This window comes from Chinchilla lanigera, unplaced genomic scaffold, assembly GCF_000276665.1.
Source record: "Chinchilla lanigera isolate Chin_1 unplaced genomic scaffold, ChiLan1.0 scaffold00063, whole genome shotgun sequence".
NCBI classification, from domain to species: Eukaryota; Metazoa; Chordata; class Mammalia; order Rodentia; family Chinchillidae; genus Chinchilla; species Chinchilla lanigera.
The window spans coordinates 13778193-13801623 of NW_004955464.1; the positions used below are offsets into that span (position 1 = coordinate 13778193).

At 47.9% G+C, this 23431-nt stretch overlaps 1 protein-coding gene across 7 annotated transcripts in view; it reads right to left on the reverse strand.

Annotated features, from left to right (window-relative positions):
• Positions 1-17074, reverse strand: part of Rnf220 (ring finger protein 220) — a 215439-nt gene extending 198365 nt beyond the window's left edge. For 3 of the 7 annotated variants that reach the window (XM_013521654.1, XM_013521650.1, XM_013521648.1), the window contains exon 1: positions 16343-17070. In XM_013521654.1, the coding sequence (XP_013377108.1) occupies positions 16343-16967 (625 nt within the window). In that variant the 5' untranslated portion in view covers positions 16968-17070. Of the gene's footprint in view, positions 1-16342 lie in introns of all 7 variants that reach the window. The other 4 variants (XM_013521653.1, XM_013521651.1, XM_013521649.1 and 1 more) reach the window with 4 other exon arrangements.
• Between the last annotated feature and the right edge of the window lie 6357 nt (positions 17075-23431).

Below are 23431 nucleotides of genomic sequence, written 5' to 3' on the forward strand. Positions count from 1 at the left end.
GAATAAACCACTTAGGGCTAAGGCTCAGGGAAAGTCAAAGGCCCCACAATCTCCTTGCCTATTAAGCCTCTTAGAAGTTAGAATGCTGCTAAAGAAAGTGACATTATGGCCAAGCTACTTAGGAAGAACACAAGATTCGACTTCGGGAAGAGGGAGGCCAGTTTGGGGATTTATGAGGGTCTATCTTTAACTAAAGATGATGGAGCAAGCTGCCAACCATGAGAATGGGTGCTTTTGTGGGTCTTCAAGTTGAGATTTAGGAGAAGAAAGAGTATTTCTAGAATGTACAAATGGGGTGAGATGTAGGTAGGGCAAAAGCAATTTTTTTTTTCTTAGCATGAAGGGGGAAACTGTTTTAAGTATACTAATTAGAAAATGATAAAAAATAATGCAACCTAAAACAGTTGCTTTCTAGCTCAAATTTCCCAATGATTCCAGGTGTTTGGTCACTTCTGTGTCCTCTCCCCAGATAAGTGGGGAAGAGTAACCAGCCACAGGTTTGCCAGTGGAGCGGCTGGCCAGGAAGAGGTGGAGAATAAGACTAATCAAGACCTTTTGCACCAGAAAAAGTCCGAAGAGCTTACTGTCCCTTCCTTGCTGGTTTCACGTGGAATTCTCATTTCTACCATATACCTTTCCGAGAAGCTCAGAGAAAGAATAACTGAGTGAGCTCTAAAGTCATCCTTGCTCCAGACCTCATGTAACTGGAGCCAAGCAAGAAATACAGCATGCTAGGTGTCAGCTCATAATATCAGTTAGGATTTTATTTAATTAATTAATTAATTTTGGCTATCAGAAATCTATCACAAACCAGACAAACCCATAAAAGATCAGGGCTTGCCAAAGTCACAGTCCTTGCACTGTGCTCAGGAGTAGAAATAAGAGTGGAGGGGAGCCCGGTTTGAGAGACCCAAACCTGCACCCATGGCCTTGTAATACAAATTAGAGCTAACGTGTATTGAAGGCTTACTTTGTGCCAGGCATTGCTCCTAGGACTTTATTTATAGTTTACAGTAACTCACTTAATCCTTACAACAGCTGCAAAAGGTTGGTACTAGGAATTACCCTGGAACTAGGGATTACCCTGAGGAGAGCGAGGCACTAAGAGACAGATGTTTCTGTTGTATCTCAGACATAGCCCTTCTTAACTTGTAGCTCTGTACAACACTTTGAGTGTCTCAGAGGCAGGTACTGTAGCATTAAGAGTGCTAGGGGTCAGCAGATATTATATCATCTCCCTACCCTATCCTGTCAAGGGGTGCATTTGACAATCTTTTATAGTTGTTGTAAGGATTAAGGGAGTTGATACAAAATACTTTCCTTTTTAGATCAAAACCAGTAAGTCTCAGACAACACATTAGGTACTGGAAATAGAAATCAATGAGACACAGTCTCTACCACAAGAAACTCAGTATAATGAAGGTGACAGAGGCTTGGGAGTAGGCCAAAACCATTTGTGTCTAAGGAATGTCACCCTACAAAAGACTCCTACAATTTCAAGTATGGACAGAGCCTGCCATAGGTACATGAAGAACATGGGCACACAGTGAACATCTGTGAGGATTGATTGGTTGGTTGGCTGATCTTTGTGGTGTTGGGGATGGAACCCAGGGCTGCACATGTACTAGGCAAGCACTCCACACAGAGCTATACCTCAGCCCACTTATTCTTACTACCTCATGAATCTGACAGTGGACCTCCATCTCCAGAGGCTTTCTCCCTTCCCACTGATCCTGGAGTCAGATTGCCTGGGTTTGATCTCATGTTTGTTATTTCATACTTGTGTGATGTGGGCCACATTGTTTAAATGTTCTGTGCCTCAGTTTCCTCATCTGTAATTGGAAATTAGCAACACATATCATAGGGACTTTGAGGAGTAAATGAATTATTATCTGTAAAGCACTTAGAATAGTGCCTGCCCCAGCAAGGGCTCAAAAGGGATTGGCTAATGGGATGGGGCTGTAGCTCAGTGGCAGAGTTGATCCCCAGTACAAGAAAAAGGCGTACATATTACTATTATGATAGTACTATGTGCCTGCCTTTGCCTGCAGTCATTTTACTTGCAGTAAAAAAAAGACTGAATTTAACTGCACCTGCTATAGTTAGTTTAAGGAGCATAGGAAGTCTGTAGGACTAAATAGGAGGAGAACAGTTCCCCTGGGAAGTTGGAGGAATAACCCTGGAACTTGTTAATTAAGATCTTGTTAATGAATCTGCTTGTTAATGGTCTATTAAATAATCACACAATGAAGTTTACCACACAAGCAAAGCCCTTTTCAAATCCTTGCTCTTTCAATCCTCCTGGCCCGGCTCTGACTTGTAAAGATCTACCTAAGGGCCAAGCCCTCTCGAATCCTCTAGATCTGACAGGAGCCTCTATCTTGTCACCCTGCCCTGGACAGCATGACTGCTCTCACAGCCCAAGAAAGGTCTCCAGGGCAGAAAGTCTTCTTGCCTTGATTCTGTCCATCATTTTTCAGGCCAAGTCACTGTGCGTCTGAGCCAAAACATTTCCCTCCACAAGATAAGAAGAGAGCTCTGGAAGTGTAAGAAATAAAGGCCCTCCGGATTTTGCTGAAGAAAGGTAAAGGGTAAATTCCTTTCAGTGGAGAACTGGCAAAATGAAATTTCAGCTGATATGTCACACATCTATACAGAAAGCAACCTATCTTCACCAATATTCTGCAAAAGTTGGGTAACTTGTCCCAAACCACCTGGGAAGTTAACACTGCAGCCAGTACCATGGAGGGGGCGGACTATCTTATGGAGCTCAACTTCAAGGGTGGGATGACACACTAAGAAAGTTCCCTCTAGGTTGATTGATCAAGTATTTCATAGACTACTTTAGTTTCATAAGATTATTTTGCTCTAGATAGAGTTCTTGGACAGTTACATCTTATGTGTGCACATACGTATGTGTGACATTAATTTGGTTACTTTCTGATTACAGAACATACCTGTATCTTTTCTGATTCAGCAACCCTCTAAGGTAGAGTAAAGATTATTTACCACCTCCCATTTCATATATAAGAAGCTAGGGTTCAGACAAATGAAGTTATTTATCCAGTCACATAGCCAGTAAATGACCTGCCCAGAGCTTCTGATTCCATATCCTTGTCCTATTACTGAAATGTGCCAGGGGGTGCCCAGTTCTCTGCTGGTCCTTTGGCCTATATCAAAGTGGGTACAACCTGCTGGCACCCTCAGCAGAAGTTAGCAGGGAAAGCGGTGGTCCTCGATTCATTTATTCTCACACCAAATATTTACTGAGGTACTATATGAGGAGACATACTGGCTAGAGTCACACAGGACACTAATGTGGGCCCATGGGAGAGGGACAGCTAAGCAAATAATTATAATGTGATGAGTGTTTTTAAGGGGGGCAATAGCACTCCTTACTCTAGAAGCAAAGTTGATGAGGGTATCTGCTGCACAGGTAACTGAAGCCACCTGAGCCTCAAACCAAATCCGTTTCTGGTCCACCAAACTTTCCACCCACTGGAAGCTGTCACCAAAGGGGTTAAAGCTTGAAGCAGAAAGCCTGTCTGCAGGTAGTGACTAATTCTGTCACTGAGATCTCTCTAACTCTCCAACCTTATTTCTTTACAAATGAGCATTTGAAAGTATAAGGGCTGGGGAATAAGAAAGAAGCTGGCAAAGAACAAAAACAAAATAAAAAAACCCAAAACAAAATCCAACACTACCACCGCAAGCCTTTTGCAGCCTCATCAGCAGCACAAGCACAGCGAGAAGGGCAGCTGCTGGCTGGAGCCCAAGGAGCACTCTGGCTGCCCTCACATCTGGCTAAGCACCTCGAGCCCCTCTGCAGGGCTGCCTCATAATGACAGTATTGCATCAAGAAGGGGAAGTCTAAGCGGACACAGTCACCTGATCAGCAATAAGGGAGGAGAAGAAAACAGCCCCAGAAGGATCCAAGGCAAAGAGGGGGAACTGGTGGCAGCCGGGCAGATGCTCCCTCTGGAGAGCGGCTGGTGAGAAAGGTACCACTTGCAGGCATACTGTGTCTGCACCCTTCCCCTTCTCTCTCTCTCTCTTTTTTTTTTTTGTACCAGGAATCAAACTCTGGACCTTGCACTTGCCAGGCAGGTGCTTGTATGGCTGAGATATACCCGCAGCCCACCCTTCCCCTTCTCCAACCCTTGGTGGAACTGCCATCCTGTCCTCTCAGCTCTCCTGGTCCTAGCTCCTCCCCTAAGGCCAAACTCCTATGTGAAACCTTGCCTTTAATCCTTTCACCATGGATGAGTGACCCATAAGCCTTAAGGAGCATAAGAATCAGGAGCAGCAGTTGCTTGCTAAGTACAGACTGTTCCTGGGATTCTTAGCCAGAAGTCTGTGTGGGCCCCGGGAATCTCCATTATCAGTAGCATTCTCCACGCCCATCCCTGCTCCACTCCTCCACCCCCTCCCATGGGTGATCTGAAGCAGGCAGTCCTCAGGTGACCTTTCGGAAACCGAGCCTGGGGCCGACTCCCTCTTGAAACCCTCCATCCATCGTTTCACAGTATCATTTCCTTCTCATGTACACATCCTCACTACTCACCTTAACCGCGAACCCTCAGGAAGGGGAAGTGTGATCTCCTACTTCTCTGATGGCCCTGCAAGTAGCACTGAGGGCAGTGCTCCACATGCAGGAGCTCAGGAAATGCCCGTGGATGCAGAGAGATGGTGATGATAAGAGGCGAGGAAGGGAAACCACAGTGCAGATGACAGAGTGCAGAGGACCCGCTGGAGGGAACTGTTTTAGTATGTCTACTCGTGCCAGGCCGGATGACGGTTTGTTTCACCTTTTTTTCCCTTCTTCAATACTCTTGGCATTACACGCCTAACCTCCCTCATGAAAGTCAAGCCTGAGCAATGCACCTCCCATGGGAAACTTTGCCAAGAAACCCTGCCAGGAATCCTGGTGCTATGTGGCTTAGTTTAACAGCCAAATGAGCACTCTAGGTACTGAGACCTATCTTACTCCTCATAAGGCAAAGAATAGAGCTGAGCATGAACTTCAGTAAAAAGATGAGGACTCTAGCTAGACACCTATAATCCCAGCTAATCAGAAGACTGAGGCAGGAGGATTGTGAGTGTGCGGCTAGTCTGGGCAACTTAGTGAGTCTATTGTCTTAAAACAAACAAATAAACACCCTAGGGAAATGTGCCTTAGGATGAGTGCTTGTCTAGCATGTGTGAGGCCCTGGGTTCAATCCCCAGGACTGAAAACGAACAAGCATGCAAAAGAGATGAGGACCCCTACTGACCTCACTAAACATCATAAGGTTATGCTCTTCTTTATTCAGCAAAGAGCTCCTGAGTGTCTACTCTGTGCCAGGCATGGATCTGAGTGTGCTGGGGTCTTCTTGTGGCTAAAATATCATCTGTCATCAGAAAGTGTTTTGTAGTAACTTTTCTTCAGAAAATTACTTTAAGAGCAGTATCCTCTATGATGTTGGGCCTCAGAACCACACAAGCACCAAGTAGGCATTTTCAAGAACGCCTGGCTAAAGGATGAAGTGCTGCAGAGCCAGGAGGTCAGGCCTTGGATCCCAGCAGGGAGAAATTCTATTCTTGCTTAATCATGAGCCTTCCTTGGCAGCTCTGAAGTGCTTTCTTCTACCCTCAGTTTACTACACTTCGTTCAAAAAAGCAAACTGCCATGACTAGCTTCTTTAAATAAATAACTCCTTCTTGATTTTCAAATATCACTTCAAAAACTGCTTGCTCCAGAAAGCTATCCTTGACTTTTAGACAAGATCAGGTGCTCCTACTTCTAATCCTGTGGCATTTCATACTTCCCCTACGATAGCACTTTTTATAACATCCTGCAGGTGCTAACTAAACTTGAAGCCCCAGTAAGGCAGAGGCTATAATCTGTCCTGCTTGTCATTCTATCCCCAGCACTTAGTGTGTTGCCTGGAACAATGTAGGTACTCAGTGAATATAATTTTTTTTTTTGGTGTGGTGCTGGGGATTGAACCTAGGGCCTTATGCATGCAAGACAAGAGCTCTATCGCTGAGCCACATCCCCAGCTCCTCAGTGAATATGATTGACTGATTAAATAAATTAGTGAGTACATCATATTCTTTTCTAATGATGGCAACTGACTCATGCCTCAGGTACTCTGCCATAGTTTATAAACAGCTAAGATGAAGCTAAGATCAGTTTTTCTGCAGTACCAGTATTGCATAAAGAAAGAAATAAGGCTCCCAATACAGACTCTAGAAGGTACTTTCCATTACCCAAGAAGGCTGCAGCACTCCAATGTCAATATAATGTCACCAAAAGCCTGAGAGCCACACAGGCCATGAGCTACAGTGCCAGCTCTGTCACAGGTTTGATGGTCAGATCTCCTTCAAGTTGCTCAATTTCTTGTAGACTCAGACTCTTCATGTAGAGGTTATTAGGCACTCAACAGCAGGTACTCTCTTTAAGTAAAGAGGAAATGACAATAAAAAGCTGTCCACACCATGATGGGAAGTTGGAGGAAGGAGGCAGCATTTGCAATGAAGCATCCCTAGGGTCAGGAAAGGGTTAAGTCCACACATTTCGGCCTTTTTTTTTTTTTTTTTTTTTTTTTTTAATCAGCCTAAATCAGCCTTGACTGCCGCTTAGTCTGAATGAAGCCCCACCAGGTTGACTTGTCAGGAAGGAAGCCCATGCCTCCAGACTTTTGTTGTTCTAAGGTTTTTTCTTTTTTTTTCTTTTTTTTTTTTTTTAATTTTACTGCTCAGGAAGGAAACCAAAGCCTAGGCCCTAACTGCAGTCCTGCTGATTCCTTCCCCTTGTATGTGCCCTAATTTCTCTACCACCTTAGCTTCCCCTCTTTCCTCTTTTAGAATTTCTTCTTAACTATAATTTTGCCATTTGGGCCTAAATCCCAGACAGTGCCTTCAACCCCACCCCTTTTTTTGCAGTGATTTCCCAGGGTTTTTGCACTGAGCTACACCCTCAGCCCTGTTTTGAGACAGGGTCTTGCTAAGTTGCCCAGGCTGGACTTACACTTTCGATCCTCCTGCATCAGCCTGCCAGAGCGCTAGGATTAGAGGCATGGGCCACCCCACCTGGCATTTGCACCTCCTTTAACAACCAAAATTTAAGAACATTCAGTATTTCCCTCACTTCCTAACACTTTTGTGCCTATATGTGGGAAAGAACTAAGGACAGGGAGAGAGCAAAATGGGGTGTTTCATGATCTTCAGAGATAATTCCACCCCCACTGGGGAGGTGAACTCTTCAAAAGGGAGCCACAAGGGAGCATCCCACTGGCCTCCGATGGCTACTTCTGCTACGTACATTTGTGAACACTAGCCTTTCCAAATAGAAGCCCCTCTCCTGAAATACTTAAATCCAAGGTCCTTGGGTGGAGGGGTCAGCCCTTCCCACTCCCCACCTCTCCCACGGACATGCAAAGCTGTTCTCTGGTTCCCCTGGACCCCATGGGGCTTTCTTTCTACAAAGAGAAAAACACTAAGTTTATTTGTGCACGCAGGGTAATGGACAGCCCTCTTTACTCCTAGGAGAATGCACACAGACAGGACGGGAGAGACCTGTCCCCCCCCAGCCCTGCCCTGCCCTCCCCTCCCCGTAATCCCTCCCCAGCGGCCCCCAGCGCAGCCCGCTGCTGTATTTCTCTCCTGACCTGCAAGGCCCCTTCAAGCCCCGTCCTAAGCCTCCCCTGCGCAGAGACAATCCATCATGCTGTGCGACTGTGACACACACAGATGGGGGAAGGCGCATGGATTTGTCTCACATGGGCAAGAGGGTAGAAGTGTCTGTATAACTTAAAATCTAAGGACGTACTAGAAACTCTGGGACTTTGCATTCTAATACTAGGTAAATACCATTACAGCAAATCTGATTATATGTGGCCCAAATCTCTTACCACTCACAAATTGTAATAACTCATTTATTTTCAACAATATCTGATAACACTAAATGCCAGAATGAGAAAATACCGTGAGATTGCTAACCGGGGCAACTGCCTAGATATCTAGCCTAGTCAAGTCCCTTCTGGATCCAGACTCAGTTTCTCTATTACCTTGCCTCTAAATACAACCAGAGGAGGAGGAGGAGGCCACAGGGACACCAGCACTAATTTACCAGGGTGGACAGATGATGAGGACAGCAGGCAAAGCAGCTGGCCATCACAGAAGAGAGCTTTCTGGCCTCTCCCTCCCTCTTTCCCCATTGCCATACGGAGGAGGGTGTGTGAGCGGATCCTGCATACATCCTAGTTGTTAATGACCCTGTGTTTGGCTACACCAGAGCTTCTAACATGAACATACCTCCAGACTGTCCCAGAAATAATTATGGTCATTTGGTATATATGAGGAATGGTGGGCTCAAGCATTATCTGGGGAGTTTAATCTCATCCAGCCCTTCACAACCACCCTTTAAGGTTATGTAATTCCCAGCTTACAGGTGAGAATACTGAGGCTCAGAGACTTTAAGTGACTTGCCCAAGTGTCACAAAGCAAGTAGGCTGCAGAGACTACACTCCTAACTACTATGTTACATTGCCTCCTCAGTTATGCTCTGTAACATCTTTCACCTGAGATGCAAAGGGACAAACAGCTGTTATTCCCCTAACAGTTATTTATTATGTTAGGCCACTCACTGTGTTTAAATCAAACCCCAAAAAGCAAGGTCAGATGAGAGCAATATAGGATTAGCTGGCGCCTAAATGGAAATCATATACCTGAAAGTAAAGCGGAGGCCTTTCCAGGGCTGACTAGCCCAGGAAAGCGAGCCCCTCCCTGCAGCGCTCTGATGTCTCTGCTGCCCTGAAATGGATGCAGAGCCATAAGTCTCGGCCTGCAAATGAATTTCAGTGGAAAAAGGCAACTCTCATCTGTTGAGTCACACACAGGCTTACTGGCCTTAATTTGTCATGAGACCAAACCAAAAGGTTCCTTCTTCACCCACATGGCTCTATAGTGTTCTAAAGCTCTGGATCTGCTAACAAGAATGCACTGCGCATGGCACCATCTCTCCTCCTAAAAACACAACTTTCACATCCTTTAAGTCATCTGCAATCAGGACACACTCCACAGAGAAAAATGACATTCAAATATCTGAATTGGGTGCCCAGGATATAGCTCAGCAGCACAGTGCCTGCCGGGCAAGCCCAAGGTCCTGAGTTCGATTCCTGGTACCAAAAAAAAAAAAAAGCCAGGCATGGTGGCTCACACCTGTAATCCCAGAACTCAGGAGACTGAGGCAAGAGGCTTGTTGCAAGTTCGAGACCAGCAGGGGGCTACAAAGGGAGCTCAAGGCCAGCCTGAACTGCATAGCCAGACCCTGTCTCAAAAAGACAAAAAAAAAAAAAACCAAAAAACAAAACTAAAAAAAATAACCAACAACACAAATATCTGAATTGCCAGGTGGTTCTATGTGTCAACAAACCCCTACCTCACCTGACTGTTTCCAGCTTCAACTAGGATCTAGAGAGAAACTTTTTTCTACAATAAACACCAAAAACAGATCCACATTTGTGGACTCTGCCATAGGGGATGTAATGCTGTGGGAAAACGTTTGGAAAGGGGACTCCAGTCTGAGATCTCTAAAAGATTAGGAGAAAAAAGCAAATTTAATATTATTTTTTAAATTATAAAAGACCTTTTAGTATCCTAAGCACTATCAACAAAATAAGTCTGTGTTTTTGAAGGAGGATTTCATGTGTCTTGAAAAACTTTCTACCTTTATCATCATCAAAATTCAAAGCCTAAATAAATTCTTCCTCTCTTTCCTGAACCACTGCCCCCCCAGCCTTTAGGATAACAGAGTCCTACAGATTTCCTTCAATGCACTGCTGAAGAGGAGCAAATTGACGAAAATTTAAAGTCAAAACTAGATTACAACCATTGTCATCAGTGTATTCAATACTCAAATTTACTACATCCTCTGATGTGCTTGGTATCAATGCAACAACAACAAAATGTTCTTCACAATAAAACTAAAATGTAATTAAGGTAATAGAAAAGTCTAATTCACTAGGTAAGGCTGGAAGGGAATGAACTGCTCTGTTTCCATTGCATCTACTAGGTTTACTCATTCATATCACAGCATATCATTTCTCTAGGCCTAAACTCATGGTTCCAATCTGGGACTTTTTTCTGGAAAAGGCGTAAGAAAGTTCCTTTGCAAAAAATTCTCTTCTTTGCCTCAAAGAAAGAGATATTTACAAATTTCTGCCCCATAGCACACACTTTGAGGATAAAAACACATTCTGTTCAACCACAAATGCCACAACTGAAATGATACTTAAAAAAAATTTTAAGACGTTTTAGCTACTACATGCAATAAATTATTCTTAAGTCTGTAGTTCATCTCTGTTTAAGAGGGATGAAATGGCGCTGAGATATGCAGTAAAACTGTTGAAAGAGAATAATCAAGTCCAAAAATTGTTATTTTGGTGTTAGAACTTTGTGGGTTTCACGGTGAAATGTACCATCACTCGAAATCTCAAGCATTTATAAGAGTATGTTCCAACGTGTGCGCTGATATTTATTAGCCAGATGGATGTGGTTAATGATTTAAAAACAACAAAAATTATTAAAATATAACGTTTCATGCATTGTCATTCCAAAGTCCAAGTGTTTACAAAGAATACATTTCAGCTTATGCTAATATTTATTAACCAGATGGAGGCAGTTAATAAAGGTTAGAAATAAGAAAAACCAACATAAAAATAGAATTCTATTTTTCAGTTTCCTCTTCCCTGCCTAATGAGGAAAGGGGAGGGGGGGGAGCAACTTTTGTTATTTGGATACAATGCGTGGTTTTTGTTTTCAAACAAAGGGGCGGGGGCACCAAACATTCCACCTGGGCCGCGGACTGGGCAGCCCCGGAAAGCTTCCCGTGGGAAGCGGACTCGCTCGGGAGCCCGCGGTGCTGCGAGCCTCCACCGGCAGAGCCACCACGGCCGCCTCGCCCGCACACCGGACCCACCATCCCTGGACTGGGAAACGTTGCTCGGGACGCACTACAGATTTGAAAAGCAAGAAGGGAAAAGCATTTTGAGCCGAAAGGAGTCCTCGGCTACCAAGGCAAAGACTTGGTCCAGATGCGCTTGTGCACGTCCATCCTCTGGCCCACGCACCCCGGCCCCTCCTCCAGCCCTCGCCCCACGCCGCGCCCTGCCCCCTCACCCCCAGCTGCAGCCCCCCCGGCCCCCCACACGTGGATCTCCGCGGACCCCCCAGGGTCACACTCCGTCCCGTCCCCTCAGCCCCGTCCCCTGCTGTCTTCTGTTCAGAGACGTGCAGAAAGCCGAGCGGCGGCTGGCCGCGTTCTCGGCGCGACTGGGGACGTGCGGGACGCGGCAGGGCTGGGTTAGCTAGCGCTTCCGAGTCCCGCAGAGCAACGGCGAGGTCTGCTCCAACGCGCCCCCGCTGAGCCTGGGAGGCGCGGGAGCGCGGCGGCCCGCGCCCCTCCCCCGCGGCCACCGGCAGCCCCTCCGGCCGAGCGGCGCTGGCGGCTGCAGCCCGGGTCGCTTCTGCATGACAATTGGTGGAGGCAGGGCGCGAGGCGCGCGGGAGGCCGCGGGTCCCGTTTTCTCACCGCGGTGATTAGGCATTCCGGCCGAGCCAGGCGGCCGCCCAGCCGCAACGGCGTGGAGCGAGCCGGGAAGGGCGCGGGCGGGCGGCGCTCCGAGCCGAGCCAAGCCAGGCCAGATGGCTCTGCAGCCATCGGGGACCGCTCCTGTCCAGCCCGGCCCCACTTTAGCTGTGCAAACATTTCTTTATCCCAACAAGACAATTAAACTCAGCAGCATGAAAAGGAGTCTCCATGACTGTGTTGGGGGTGAACAACCAGAAACAACCACACACATCTGAGGAGTTCTTGCCCCCAGGGAGAAGGGGAGGAGGAAAGAGGCTCCCGGAGAACCAGGAGCAGCTGAGCGAGAATCGGGCTAGGTCTGCCAGCGAGGCCAGAGGGAACCATCTGACCCTGCCGGTCTGGCGGTTAGCTGACCCTTTACACTGGTCATCTGCTCCAGCTGCAGTCCAGAGGTGGAGCCTAGTGACCTTGGAACTGTCCTGTTCTCCCTTACCCAGATGAATGTCTCTTCCACTTTAGGCCAACGCTGGCCATTGGAATGTACCCACTGCTGTGACTCCTTCGTGTCAGCTGGCCCTCCTCATCTCAGGCTGCCCCTGGCCTAGGTGAGCTCAGCTGAGGACACAGTCTTTCATGACACATGCCTTTAGAATGACACATCTCAGAGTATAAAATATCATCTCCTATTCGGGGCTTTTGGGACCTGAGGATGGCTTTTCAAATATGTCAAGGATGAGAGCACAGCCAAACCTGCAGGAGCTGCTGAGCGCCATCAGGTTTCCGGCCTACCCCGAGTCTGCCTGACCACCCAGAAGGGCCAGGGAAAGACAGCCAAGTAAAGCCACTTACAGTTAGTGCCTAAGGCTCATCCCTGGGGTGAGCCGCAGGCTCCTCCGGGGAGTTTTGAGCCCCCTCTGCCTTAGGGTAGGCATGCATGTTAACGGGCTCCAATTTGGGCTGAATGGATAAACAGGCAGGCAGGCCAAAGGCTGCTGTCACCCAAGCCAGAATCTGGGTACAGGGGCAGCCGACACAGAACCATCTGGAGATGCACGTGACAGGAGCCAGAGGGCTGAGGGTGTAATAAATGTATGGATTCTAGCACAAGGCAGCAGACAGTACTTACCTTCCCTTTTGTTGTAAAGTTTCCTTAATGAGCAATGTTTATTTTAAAGGCCCTGGGAAACATATCGGCAGACACTTCATATGTAAGATACAATGTGGACTATTCGTAATTGGCCCATAAATTTTAGCATCATTTCCCTGGACAAGGAAGGAGCCTTGGGGACTGGTTCAGAGAATGACAATAAACTGGAGTTACCTCAGTTCCCTTCCTGGGGAATTGTGCATCCTTCATGCGCAGCTTCTCGCAAAACACCTCTCCCATTTTCCAGGGCAAATAAGTCAGTCCTGTAGTGCAAAGGCTTCCTTGTTCCACAGAGCCCAACACCTACCTCAGAATCACCTGTGAGGCCAGGTGGATGGACAGGCAAGCAAACTGGAATCATCTACTGGAGAGAGGATACTTTACCCAAGTAGCTATATTTCTGTCTTCAAAAAATGCATATTTAAGCACAAAAGAAATCCTGCCTACCAGTGTCCAGATTTAAGGAACCAACATGTGCATTACACCACGTCTGCAGGCCCCTGGTTCAAAGGCATGCACATGTGGACATACCTGCATATGGATATGGTATGTGTGTGTGTGGGGGGGTGGCTGCAACAGTAAAAACTGTCAATATTTCCATTACAAAACTGATTTTTCAGTGACCTCAAACTCAGTCATAAAACTTCTACTCTGAGTAAGGGACACACACACCCCATACTCATCACCACACCTTACCCAGCCACAAAGCTCTAAAGCTAGTGCTTAGGAGTTTCACTATCACATTTAATTAAAGCATTTTTACATTTTATGAAAGATATTTTGTTTATATGAAGAGAACTGAAAAACGAGTCAACCATATCAGAAATTAATTCTAAATTTTAATAATAAAAAAAATACTAAAGTAATACATGATTCATTTTGGCAATCCAGGCAAAAGCACTGCTCTATTCCTTGGCATTTTTGAACACTTTCTCTCTTTTGGCTTCCCCACCCCCCTCACTGGCCCATCTGCCCCTGAAGCTCCTTTTTCCTCTGGAAGCAGTCTTATATACTGTCACTCGATTATCTGAGAAATATTACTTATTTCAAAACGGTTCTGTAGGGAGGGCCTGAAAGGCATCTAGCGGGAATAATCAAGCCTTCTAACGGCCCTTAAATATGTATTTACATAAAATAGACCATAAATATTCTGACACACATCGGCATATGACAGGAGCCAAGAAAGCTGCTACTGACTTTGTCACAGTGCCTCTTCAACCCTTCCTTGCAAAAAATGTTTCTCCTGCCACCCAAAAACCCAAAATCAAAAGCACAGATGTTGCTTAATGCAGCCATGAGAAGGTTGCTCTACACCTAAAGCAAGGAAAGGAAAATGGAGCAGAGATCCAGGGCTACCACAGGGTGACAGTCTCCTCTTCACTTGGCATCTTTGTTTCTGGCTAAAGGTTAGTCACAAATACAAGTCTGGCTAATAATGTGGGTATGTACAAACATACTGTGCTACATGTCTTTGTACAAAGAAAAAAATATTCTTAAGGGAAGGATATTTTAAATATAAAACTTATATAACATGACAATTTGAAATAAAGAAGTTTCCCCACCCTTTTGATCAGAATCTCATTAATTTCAAGGTCAGAATTCCATTTCACTTTGGGAGACAGACTCATTTAATTTTTCTCCACCCAGGCGTATTCCTGTGTGAGGGATCCATCTCCATGGGGGATGGCACCACCATACAGTGCAAACCAGGCAAACAGAAGAGTTATGGCTTTGACACTCGGAGGGGAATAGATATCCACATCTATGAGTTCTGACTTGACTAACAAGCTTCTGCCTGCTCTGGGAGTCTGATACAGGTTTGGGCTGAAAAGATAGTAAAGTGGAAACAAGCTGGCTCTGTTGGGTGAAAAGAAAGGACTCATGATCTCCAGATGCTACTTTGTGCTATAGTAGTTTTGAGAGGATTTTATCATCAACTTGTACTTGGAAGAAAAGAGGCCAGAATAGGTCATAACTAAGGAAGGGCAATTTCAGCCAGAGGTCAGATTACCTTCAGCCAGAGGTCAGCTAGCCTTGATCATTTACCCAACACTTAACAAATCAAAAATAAAATAAAGACCGATCAATATAATGCCAATACCTGTCCAGCAGGTATACTCAAGAAGCAGGAGCAGAATATATATGAGTCAAGAGAAAGTGAAAAGGTGGCAGAGGAGTGGAAGCTGAGGTGAGAAAGCCATGCTAGCAGCTGTGCTGTCATATACCAGGCTTCTCCCTTAAGTGGGGAGGTCTACAGCTTACAGGCGCTGATATAAAAGACACACTTGCAACATATTTCAAAACCAAAGAGCGATGGATTTACAAGGCAGGTTGATTTTATGATGACTTTTATTGAAAAGGTACGCTGGGTTTAGGCAGATGCCTTTTAGCACAGGAAAGTTAACACAGTGCCTAATTCAAGGAGACAGCCTGAGGAAGCAGTGCCGACAGGGGAGAGCGCTACAATGTCTCTATTACTCTCCTCGGCATCATAAAGAGAAGAGAAAAAAAGTGGTATTCCTGTTGGTGGTTATAGAGATGATGGGAGCACACAAACACACACACACACACACACACACACACACACACACACAAATAGAGAAGGGAAAGCAAACCTCTGATGTAGTTTTCTTAATAAAATGGAGCAAATCTTAGAACAAAGCGTTGGGTGGAAAAACACCCTCAGTTCATAAATTGTCACCAGGCTTGAAGAAGACTGCTCTGTCTACCCACAGCCTGAAAGCGTCAAAACAATTACTTTCTGATTATATCAGAGTGGAAGACTGCAAGGTGCAGCACTCCTGGTCTACAAGTTCTAAATAAAGCTTTAGTTCCAACGAGTTAGTATAGATGAGGATAGCCAGAGCCCAACAAGGCACTTGGAGAACATGAAAAAAAAGCCATCTCATGAGCAGAAATTAATAATAGTTGTGAGCACCAGCTATGGAGCAGTCATACAGGCCAACTCTGTCTAGTCCTAAAAGTGAGCCTCAGGATAAGCAGCCAGCAAACCTGTCAAATCCCAAGAGAAGTCAGCTTTCCAGCCTTGCAACTGCAAGGAAAACACAGCTGTTTGAAATGCTTTATGGTGACTGACGACACCTTTGTCCTTCTCTGAAAAATGGCCTGATGTGGACAAGCACCGAGAGTTGTGAAAATAAAATCACGTGGAATCTGCTGGCTGATACAATGGAAAAGCTAAAAAAATAATACAGTGATCACAGAAACATAACGAGGACAGCAAGAAGAGAAGGGATAGACACGTTTCTTCCGGCCTCCCAAATTCCCTAGGAATCTGTGCTCTCTAATAGAACAACCTTCACTGTGAGGTATGTATAGCACCCTCTTCACTCCACGGGCCCCAGAGGAGTCAGCCGTGTCTGGGAGAGACAGGCAGTGCTGAGGCCAACTTGCCTCGGGCTACCCTCAGAAAAACACTTCCTACAAGAACTACCAGTGCTCCTGGATGAGAGACACGTAAGTGGTAGCACTCCACCGCTAGCAACGGGAAGCAGCTGGCCGCTCATCACTAGGCATGTGGACAAGGCTGCTGACCTGTTGAACACTATTGCAACGCAGGGCTTACTGGGGTGAGGGAGGGTTCCAACCAAAGTACTTACATCTGTCATTCCGATCCTCTGGGCTAGATGAGGCTTCCCGATCAGAAATGAGGCCAGAGACAGCAAAAATCTTCTTCCCAGTGTCGTCAACCTTAAGTGAACCGGGAGAGCTAGATGGCAGTTGTGTTCCAAAGTCATATTCCTTGCCATCTGCATCTGAGAAGCGCAGGTGGGGAGACTCTGTGTCATGGCAGTTCTTAAGTCGCTTGGCTGGCGTAAAGGCTGACTGATAGCTTTCCCGGTCCTCAGTGGAAGCAAAGGGACGGAAAGCCCCCACACCACTATGATTCAGCATGCTGATTGGGGTGCAATCTAGATTAGGGGGAGCAAACTGAGGGTGGAGGTGTAGTAAGGAAGGGGGGAAATCACGATTGGCAAAAGTGCCTGGCACCCCACCTTGCCGATGGTACATAGAGGCAAAGGTGTAGGAGCCGTTGGTGAAGGGAATATGCACATCCTTGTCTACTGAGACAGGCACACCAAAGGGTCGAGGCTGTTGGCAAGGGATGGAAGCATCCCGGCTGGCCTCTGCCGTGGATGCCAAGACCATCAGCGCTGGGGATGCCAGTGGGTTGGGAAGGTAGGATGAGTTCTCCATCTTGAAGGCTGCCCGGTGTAAGTCCATCGGAGCCTCTTTCAATGGCTGGCGTCACACAAGAAGCAGTCTTCCCTTGGAGGGAGGCCGAGTGGCACCTTGGACCAGGGCGGGGAATGTTACTGGGGAATCATGCCCTTCTAAGACCTGCAGATACAGCAAAAAGAAAAAAAGAGGGGGGAGGAAAGTCAGGGGGAGGAAAAATGGGAAACCCCAAGTGATTGAAACACCATCCTTCTAGCTTACTGATACTTGGGCAAGAGACACCACAGGCTTTAGGAGCCAGTGGGCAGCAGCAGCAGCAGCAGACCATTTTCATTCGGGAAAATCAATAGACAACTTACTGTGATGTACGCGTAGCTGACTTTGGTCCCTACACGTTCCGGGTGAAATGCGTCTGAGCCCAGCAAAGAAAAAAAATCATAAAACCTTCAAATACAATATTCCCGGAGCAAATGAGCTTTGGAAGGCCGAGTCACCCAACAGATGGGGGACGGCGTATATATATATTTTAAAGAGCTTTCACCTGCATATACTCCTCAGGGCTGGCCTGATTTTCAGATACCCTGTTCGATCTACCTATCTTGCCATCTGCATTCTCTCTTTATTTCCCTGATAACACTCTGATATGAAAAATTTTCTACATCAACATGCTGAGACCAGGAACATCTGTACATGGTAGTTGGCACAAACTGTACACGTGGCTAAATTACATGCATTGGTACATACATAAACATACATCTTTACGTACCATTTCAGACTGTTTCCAGAAAGTGCTATGTGAACAAGCAGCGGCAACACTTTTTACGCATGCAACTCTAATCACACAAGCTTCCTATTTCTCTTTTCTGAGAAGAAACAAAGCCTTCATCAATAAAATGGCTGGCATCTCTGACAATATTTAAAAATATAATGGGTGTCTTTGGCATGTGCTCTCTAGGAGCATCTGTCTTCCAGGGGCAGCAAAGAATGAATCAGTAATTTTAGTTACTAATGCATTCACTCTTACATAGATTTGTAAACTGACTTGGATTTGCCATTAACCTCTAGAGTGAAATGCTAAAATTTCTGACTTCTTTCATTCTGCTTATTGGCCCAGTCAGAGCTGATGTCCAATAACGCCCCCAGAACAAACTGGAGTTTGGAGAGACATTTGTTGTTTCCCTTGTAAATTTAGGCTGTATATTTTCATAACCACTGATTCACTTTTAAAATGTATATTGAGTGGCAGAAGGGCTATGTATCAAAAGTCAGGAAAATATAAGATGAATACTAGGACTTATTAGCTTCAAATAGAGACACTAAATAGAAACTGAGTGAAACTCAAACCTAAAATCACCATCTGCTACAAATAATAACCTTTAGAATAAGAGTCAGAAATAAAAATTGTCCCCTCTCTTTAAAAGCCCACTTTCATAATGGAATATCTGTGGTATTCCCTCAAATAGAGAATCCTTAGTTAAACTGCAGATGAATCCTCATGGCTTAATGCAGTGCAAAGAGAGTATTTCCTTCTCCCATCCTGTAGCAGACGTGTCAATGGCTGTTATTAATTGGGGAGATGAGTGGACACCATCAAACTGCTTCCTCATTTGGCATCTTTCCTTATAGACATCATTGCTAAATTACCAGATTATGTATCTCACATTAACGGATTTTTCTCTCTTCCAAATTTTAAATAACTTTCCTGTCAAGTTATAGCAGTGTAGGGAATGATCTGCCAAGGAGAGCCAGTTAGCTTGACAAGTCTGGGAATCCTGTTCTTGGCTGTTTTCAAGTCAGATTAATGGTCACACAACATGGATACTCTGAAAGTGAGTCTAGGGCTGTTCCAAGGGTTTGAAGCAGCTCTTCACAACAGAAATAAATAACTACATATCTATCGACAAGCCATAGTCTCTGAGGGCAGCTGGAGAAAAGGACAAACATAATACACTGGGGACCAAGGGAGGAATGTTTCTCCCCAAAAATAACTCCCCCTAGTATTCATCCTCTATTTTTACTTCCTAGATCACCTCATTATGTTAAATGAGTTTCATAAATTAGTAATCTGGCGACAGCACCGGACACTATAACCGAACAGTGAATTACTCAGAGCTGCTTATTCATTTGAAAACTTTATTATACTGAAAATAAATCAACAATATTTTTCCAGACCACATCTCTTTTACTCCACTGTGTGGGTGTTGGTCTCTGTGGGAGAGGAGGGTGATCCCCCCATTAACAACCTGTATAGATGAGGCTTCAGCAGACCACAGTCATTATGAAAATCTATAGTTAATACACTCCCAATGTCAAAATGTCATGGGTTTAAACACAGAACCCAAAATAAGAAAACTAACTGACCCTCTTAATTAAAAAAATATGGATTGTAAGATAATCAGCTTGATGGAGCATTTGGGTGACTGTAAAGAACTGGGCAAAGGGAAAGTAAGTAACTGTTACTTTTCTGCCTCTATGCTGATTTTTTTTAATTTAGCACTTCGTGCAAATCCAGATTAAAATAACTCCAGCTATTGATCTGAGCAGTGGAATTGACATTAATTTTAGTTCACTTCTCACTTTGCAAAGGGATCAATAGGAAGTAATAACAGCTGACATCCCCGCTGAAAGGAGGAGAAAGAAGGGCTGAAGACAGAAATCGAAAAGCAACCAAATAAATCATCAGCTACTTTTCCACGGCATCAGACAAACTCTAAACAGATTGCAAAAAGTCTTTGTTGAATTAACTAAACAAGGAGGAGGGATCAATTCACGAAGCTAAATAAATTGTCTGGCAGGCAGTGAGGTTGGTCAGAGGGACCAACAAATATTGAGTTTTAAAATTTTCAAATTCTTGACGTGATGGGTTTGGATCATTTCTGCATGTGTGGGAGTTTGTTTCTTAAATCACACAGCCGACCCTGGTTTAAAGTGATTACAAAACGCCAGCTAACTGAATAATTAGTGAGATTACTAATTGCGTGGTTAAACATGCCACAACCAAGACAAATGAAACGAAGAAGCTGGCGTTCGGAACGTGAAAATGTCTGAGGCTGTGCAGATGCGCAGCGCTCCGCGCTCTCCGGCGCGAACTAGCCACTTTCGCGCTGAAAAACTGAAAGCCAGACAGAAAGTCCCAGAGAGTAGGCTGTCTCCCACCCAGGCCCCGGGTCTGGGCTTCCTGACCTGCGCCCGGATCGGCCCAGGAGGAAGCGATGTGGCTACAGCTGCTGTTGGGAGCCAAACCCACTTGCAAATGACTGCCACAAAGCGAGCTGCAAAAGGCTGTTTCCCGGAGCCAAGCTCAGGGCGCCCACCAAACTGCGACTCTGCTGGCAATTAAAATGCACACACAACACTCCTCCGCTTATAACAACAGGTGACATTTTTGTGGTCTCTGAACCGTTTCCAAAAGCCAGGACTTAAAAATAATAGAACAAATTAAACGATATTTTCCCTTTGCATAAAAAAACTTTTAAAAAAATTAACAGGCAACTTGAAAAGCAAAGAACAATGGGAAGTGAGGCCAGAGTATTGGGGGATTGTGAAGAACGCAGGAAAGATTTTTTTTTTTAAGTTCACAGACTTCTTCCCTTGAACAGAATTCCCCTGCACACCAAATGCCCGGGGGCTACGTGGAAAAACCGCCCTAACAGAAATTTTATCACCCTGTGCGAGAACTCAGCGGGCATAGAGCTAACAGGGTTCCCAGGCCGTGGCCAACGTCTGCGGTTCAGACGCGGCTGAGTATCGGTCCTACATGTGGACACCGCCCGACCCTGGTTAGCCTACGGGCGCGAAACCGAGATAGACGGGCGGTCCCGAGAGCCCGGCCGCGGGGACGCCCGTTCAGAAGCGGGCGCAGATTTCAACCAGGAAGAGCCTCCCAGAAAAAACAACCCTCAGGGAAAACGGGGGACGGAGAAGTGGAGGCAAAACCTACATCAACTCGGGCCACGTTGCACCGGGTCCACCACTCCTTGGCCTCACCTCTCTGGCTCTCAGCTGCTTTTTGCAAAGAATACTTTAGGGCCCCACAACCTCCGCACAAAACGATCTGCCTTAACTTTGGAGAACCACGGCACCGGTCCGAGAAGAACCGAGAAGCGCGAGGGCCCCGGGTCCAGACCGCGCTGAGCCTGGGGCAGGAGCTCGCAGCAGCCTGCCTTCGACCGACGTCCAAGGGCCGGGAGCACCGGACAGCCCCGCCCCGCGGTCACCGGTCCCGTCGCTGCGCGCCGCCTCGGTGGGCAGCCGCGGGTTCCTCCGCTCCGCGCTCCTGCACCGGGCCCGGGGCACGCTGTTGGCCCTCCGGTTCCCGGGCCTAGCGCGAGGGGCGCGGAAGGGAGGGCGTCGCCACCTCCGCGGCTCGCAGAACAGGTGTGCGCCCCGTTCGACCGGCCCGTCGGTCTCCGGCAGCGCGCCGCGCCCCGTCCTCCACCTTCCCCCTCCTCATCCCGGAGCGCAGCGAGCGCACTCACGCCACTTGTGCCGGATCTCAGCCGGCCGGGAGGGATCCGAACGGAAGGCGCCCTGGGCGCTTTTCCTCGACGCTCTCTCTGCCTTTCCCCCTTCCCTCCTTTCTGCTTTGCAGGGATGGCCGAGATGACCGAAGGAGGAGGAGGAGAACACGCGAGGCTGGGCCCTGGCCCGCTCTGTCCCTGACCCCCCAGTCCTCCTGCTTTTCCACTGCCCGCCCTTTTTCCTCTTTATTTTTCTTTCTCTCCTCATTGCCCCTCAAGCCGAGTCCAGAGCGGAGGCGAGAGGCAAGAATGCGGCGGCTGGGCATCGCGGAGAGAGAGTACTGGTGTCTTCCCGCTCAGCTGTCCCCTGGACAGGGAGGTGGCGCAGGCGAAGGACCCCGGGACACCCGGCCCCCAGGCAGGGTTGCGCCCCAACCCGTTACCCCTGGCCCTATGCACCCACCCGGCGACGCGCACCCGGCTCGGGGCCCAGGCCCCGGCTCTCTGCTAGAGCAGCGGCCAGGACCCAAGAAAGCAGCGCGCTCTTAACGGGAAACAAGCTCTCGTCCCTGCCTCTGGGCAGCCAGAGACCCCGCTCTCTCGGGGCTCCCGCACGCCCTCGCCGGCCGGGGTCACCGGAGCCTCGCACGGGCTCCGGGTGCAGGGACGACCCTCGTATCCCCTCGGACTGCCTCGCCACCGTGGGCGGCCTCGCCCGAGGGGCCACACGGAAGCTCTCCGCCCAAGTTTGTTGTGCCCTGGAAGAAAAGGCTTTCTCTTACAAAGCACAAAGGCGAAACGCCCAGGCCGAGCCCTGAAAAGCCCCGGCCTGGGGGGTGGGGTGGGGGAGGACTGGAGCTCGGGAGCGCGGTGGTGGGGCCGGGCTCCGGGCGGAGAAGCTCTCGGCCTCGGCTGGCCAGCGCAGCGGCGGTGGGCGCAGGGCTGCAGCGACCGGCATGCATGCTGAAAAGTTTTGTTCTCAAGTCGGAAGGAGAGAAATTGTTACTCAGCTTAAGGCAAGTCTAAGATTAAAATAATAATAGCAATAATAATAATACAAAAGGAGTAAGGTGCCTGGATCTACACGATCGTCCTTCTGCCTCGCTCTTTAGAATCGTTGAGGTGGGGGGGTTTCCCCCAAATCCCGGGAGGCCCCACAAGTGGAGCTGCTCTAAGGCCAGGCAGGCCGGGCCCAGCGGAGCCGAGAGTTTCCCGCTTGCATTTAGAACGGTCCACCTCGGTAGCAGCACCTGCCTCCTTCCTGCCCGCAGATTACCCCCACTCCGCCCCTTCCATCCACACCCGCTGTCCTTAGGAAAAAGCCAGCGGAACCTCTGGGGGCCTAAAGGCTCCCCAGCCTCTCCTCGGGAGCCCCACCGGGCCGGCAGTGCTCTGTGCTGGGCGGCCCGGGTCGCTTCTCAACGGATCGCCCCTTCCCTCTCCCGCCCGCCGCTCGGGCTCCCCACTGGGTACCACCCCGCCGCGGCCCCTCCGGAAACCACCGCGGGGTACGCCGGGGCGCTAGCAAGGGGCATGCTCGAGATTGACCCAAACAAAGTGTGAGGGGGGCTCATTAGAAGATGGAGAAAAGAAGTCTTGCGCTTGTCTCTCCGGCTGCCCCCTCGCCCTCCCTCCTTGTCCAATTCCCGCGTCTGGTCCCTCCCCCTTGCACCCCCCAAATAAAACACATTAAGGAAAACTCAAGGCGGAAAGTTTGAGCGCTGCAGCGCATGGAGCGCCGGGCACCGACGCCAGGCTCGGTCGCGCCGGTCCTGACGCGCGGGTGCGGGTTCCAGCCCTCGCCCCACGGCGAGGGAGCCGCCCGGATCCTGGGCGACGGACCCAGAAAGTTAGCCAGGTTCCCGAGCGAGCCGGCGCCTCGCCCCCACCCCTGTCGAGTACGCACACACCTCCACACCCCTTTCGGCTCTCCATACTTGCCGTGGAAATTCCTGGGGAGAACGTGCGCACTTTTCAGGGCACCTACAGAAGAAGGCGGAGAGTGCGGCGCATGGGAAGTCCCGGGCGCGCGGAGCCGGCGGAGGCAGC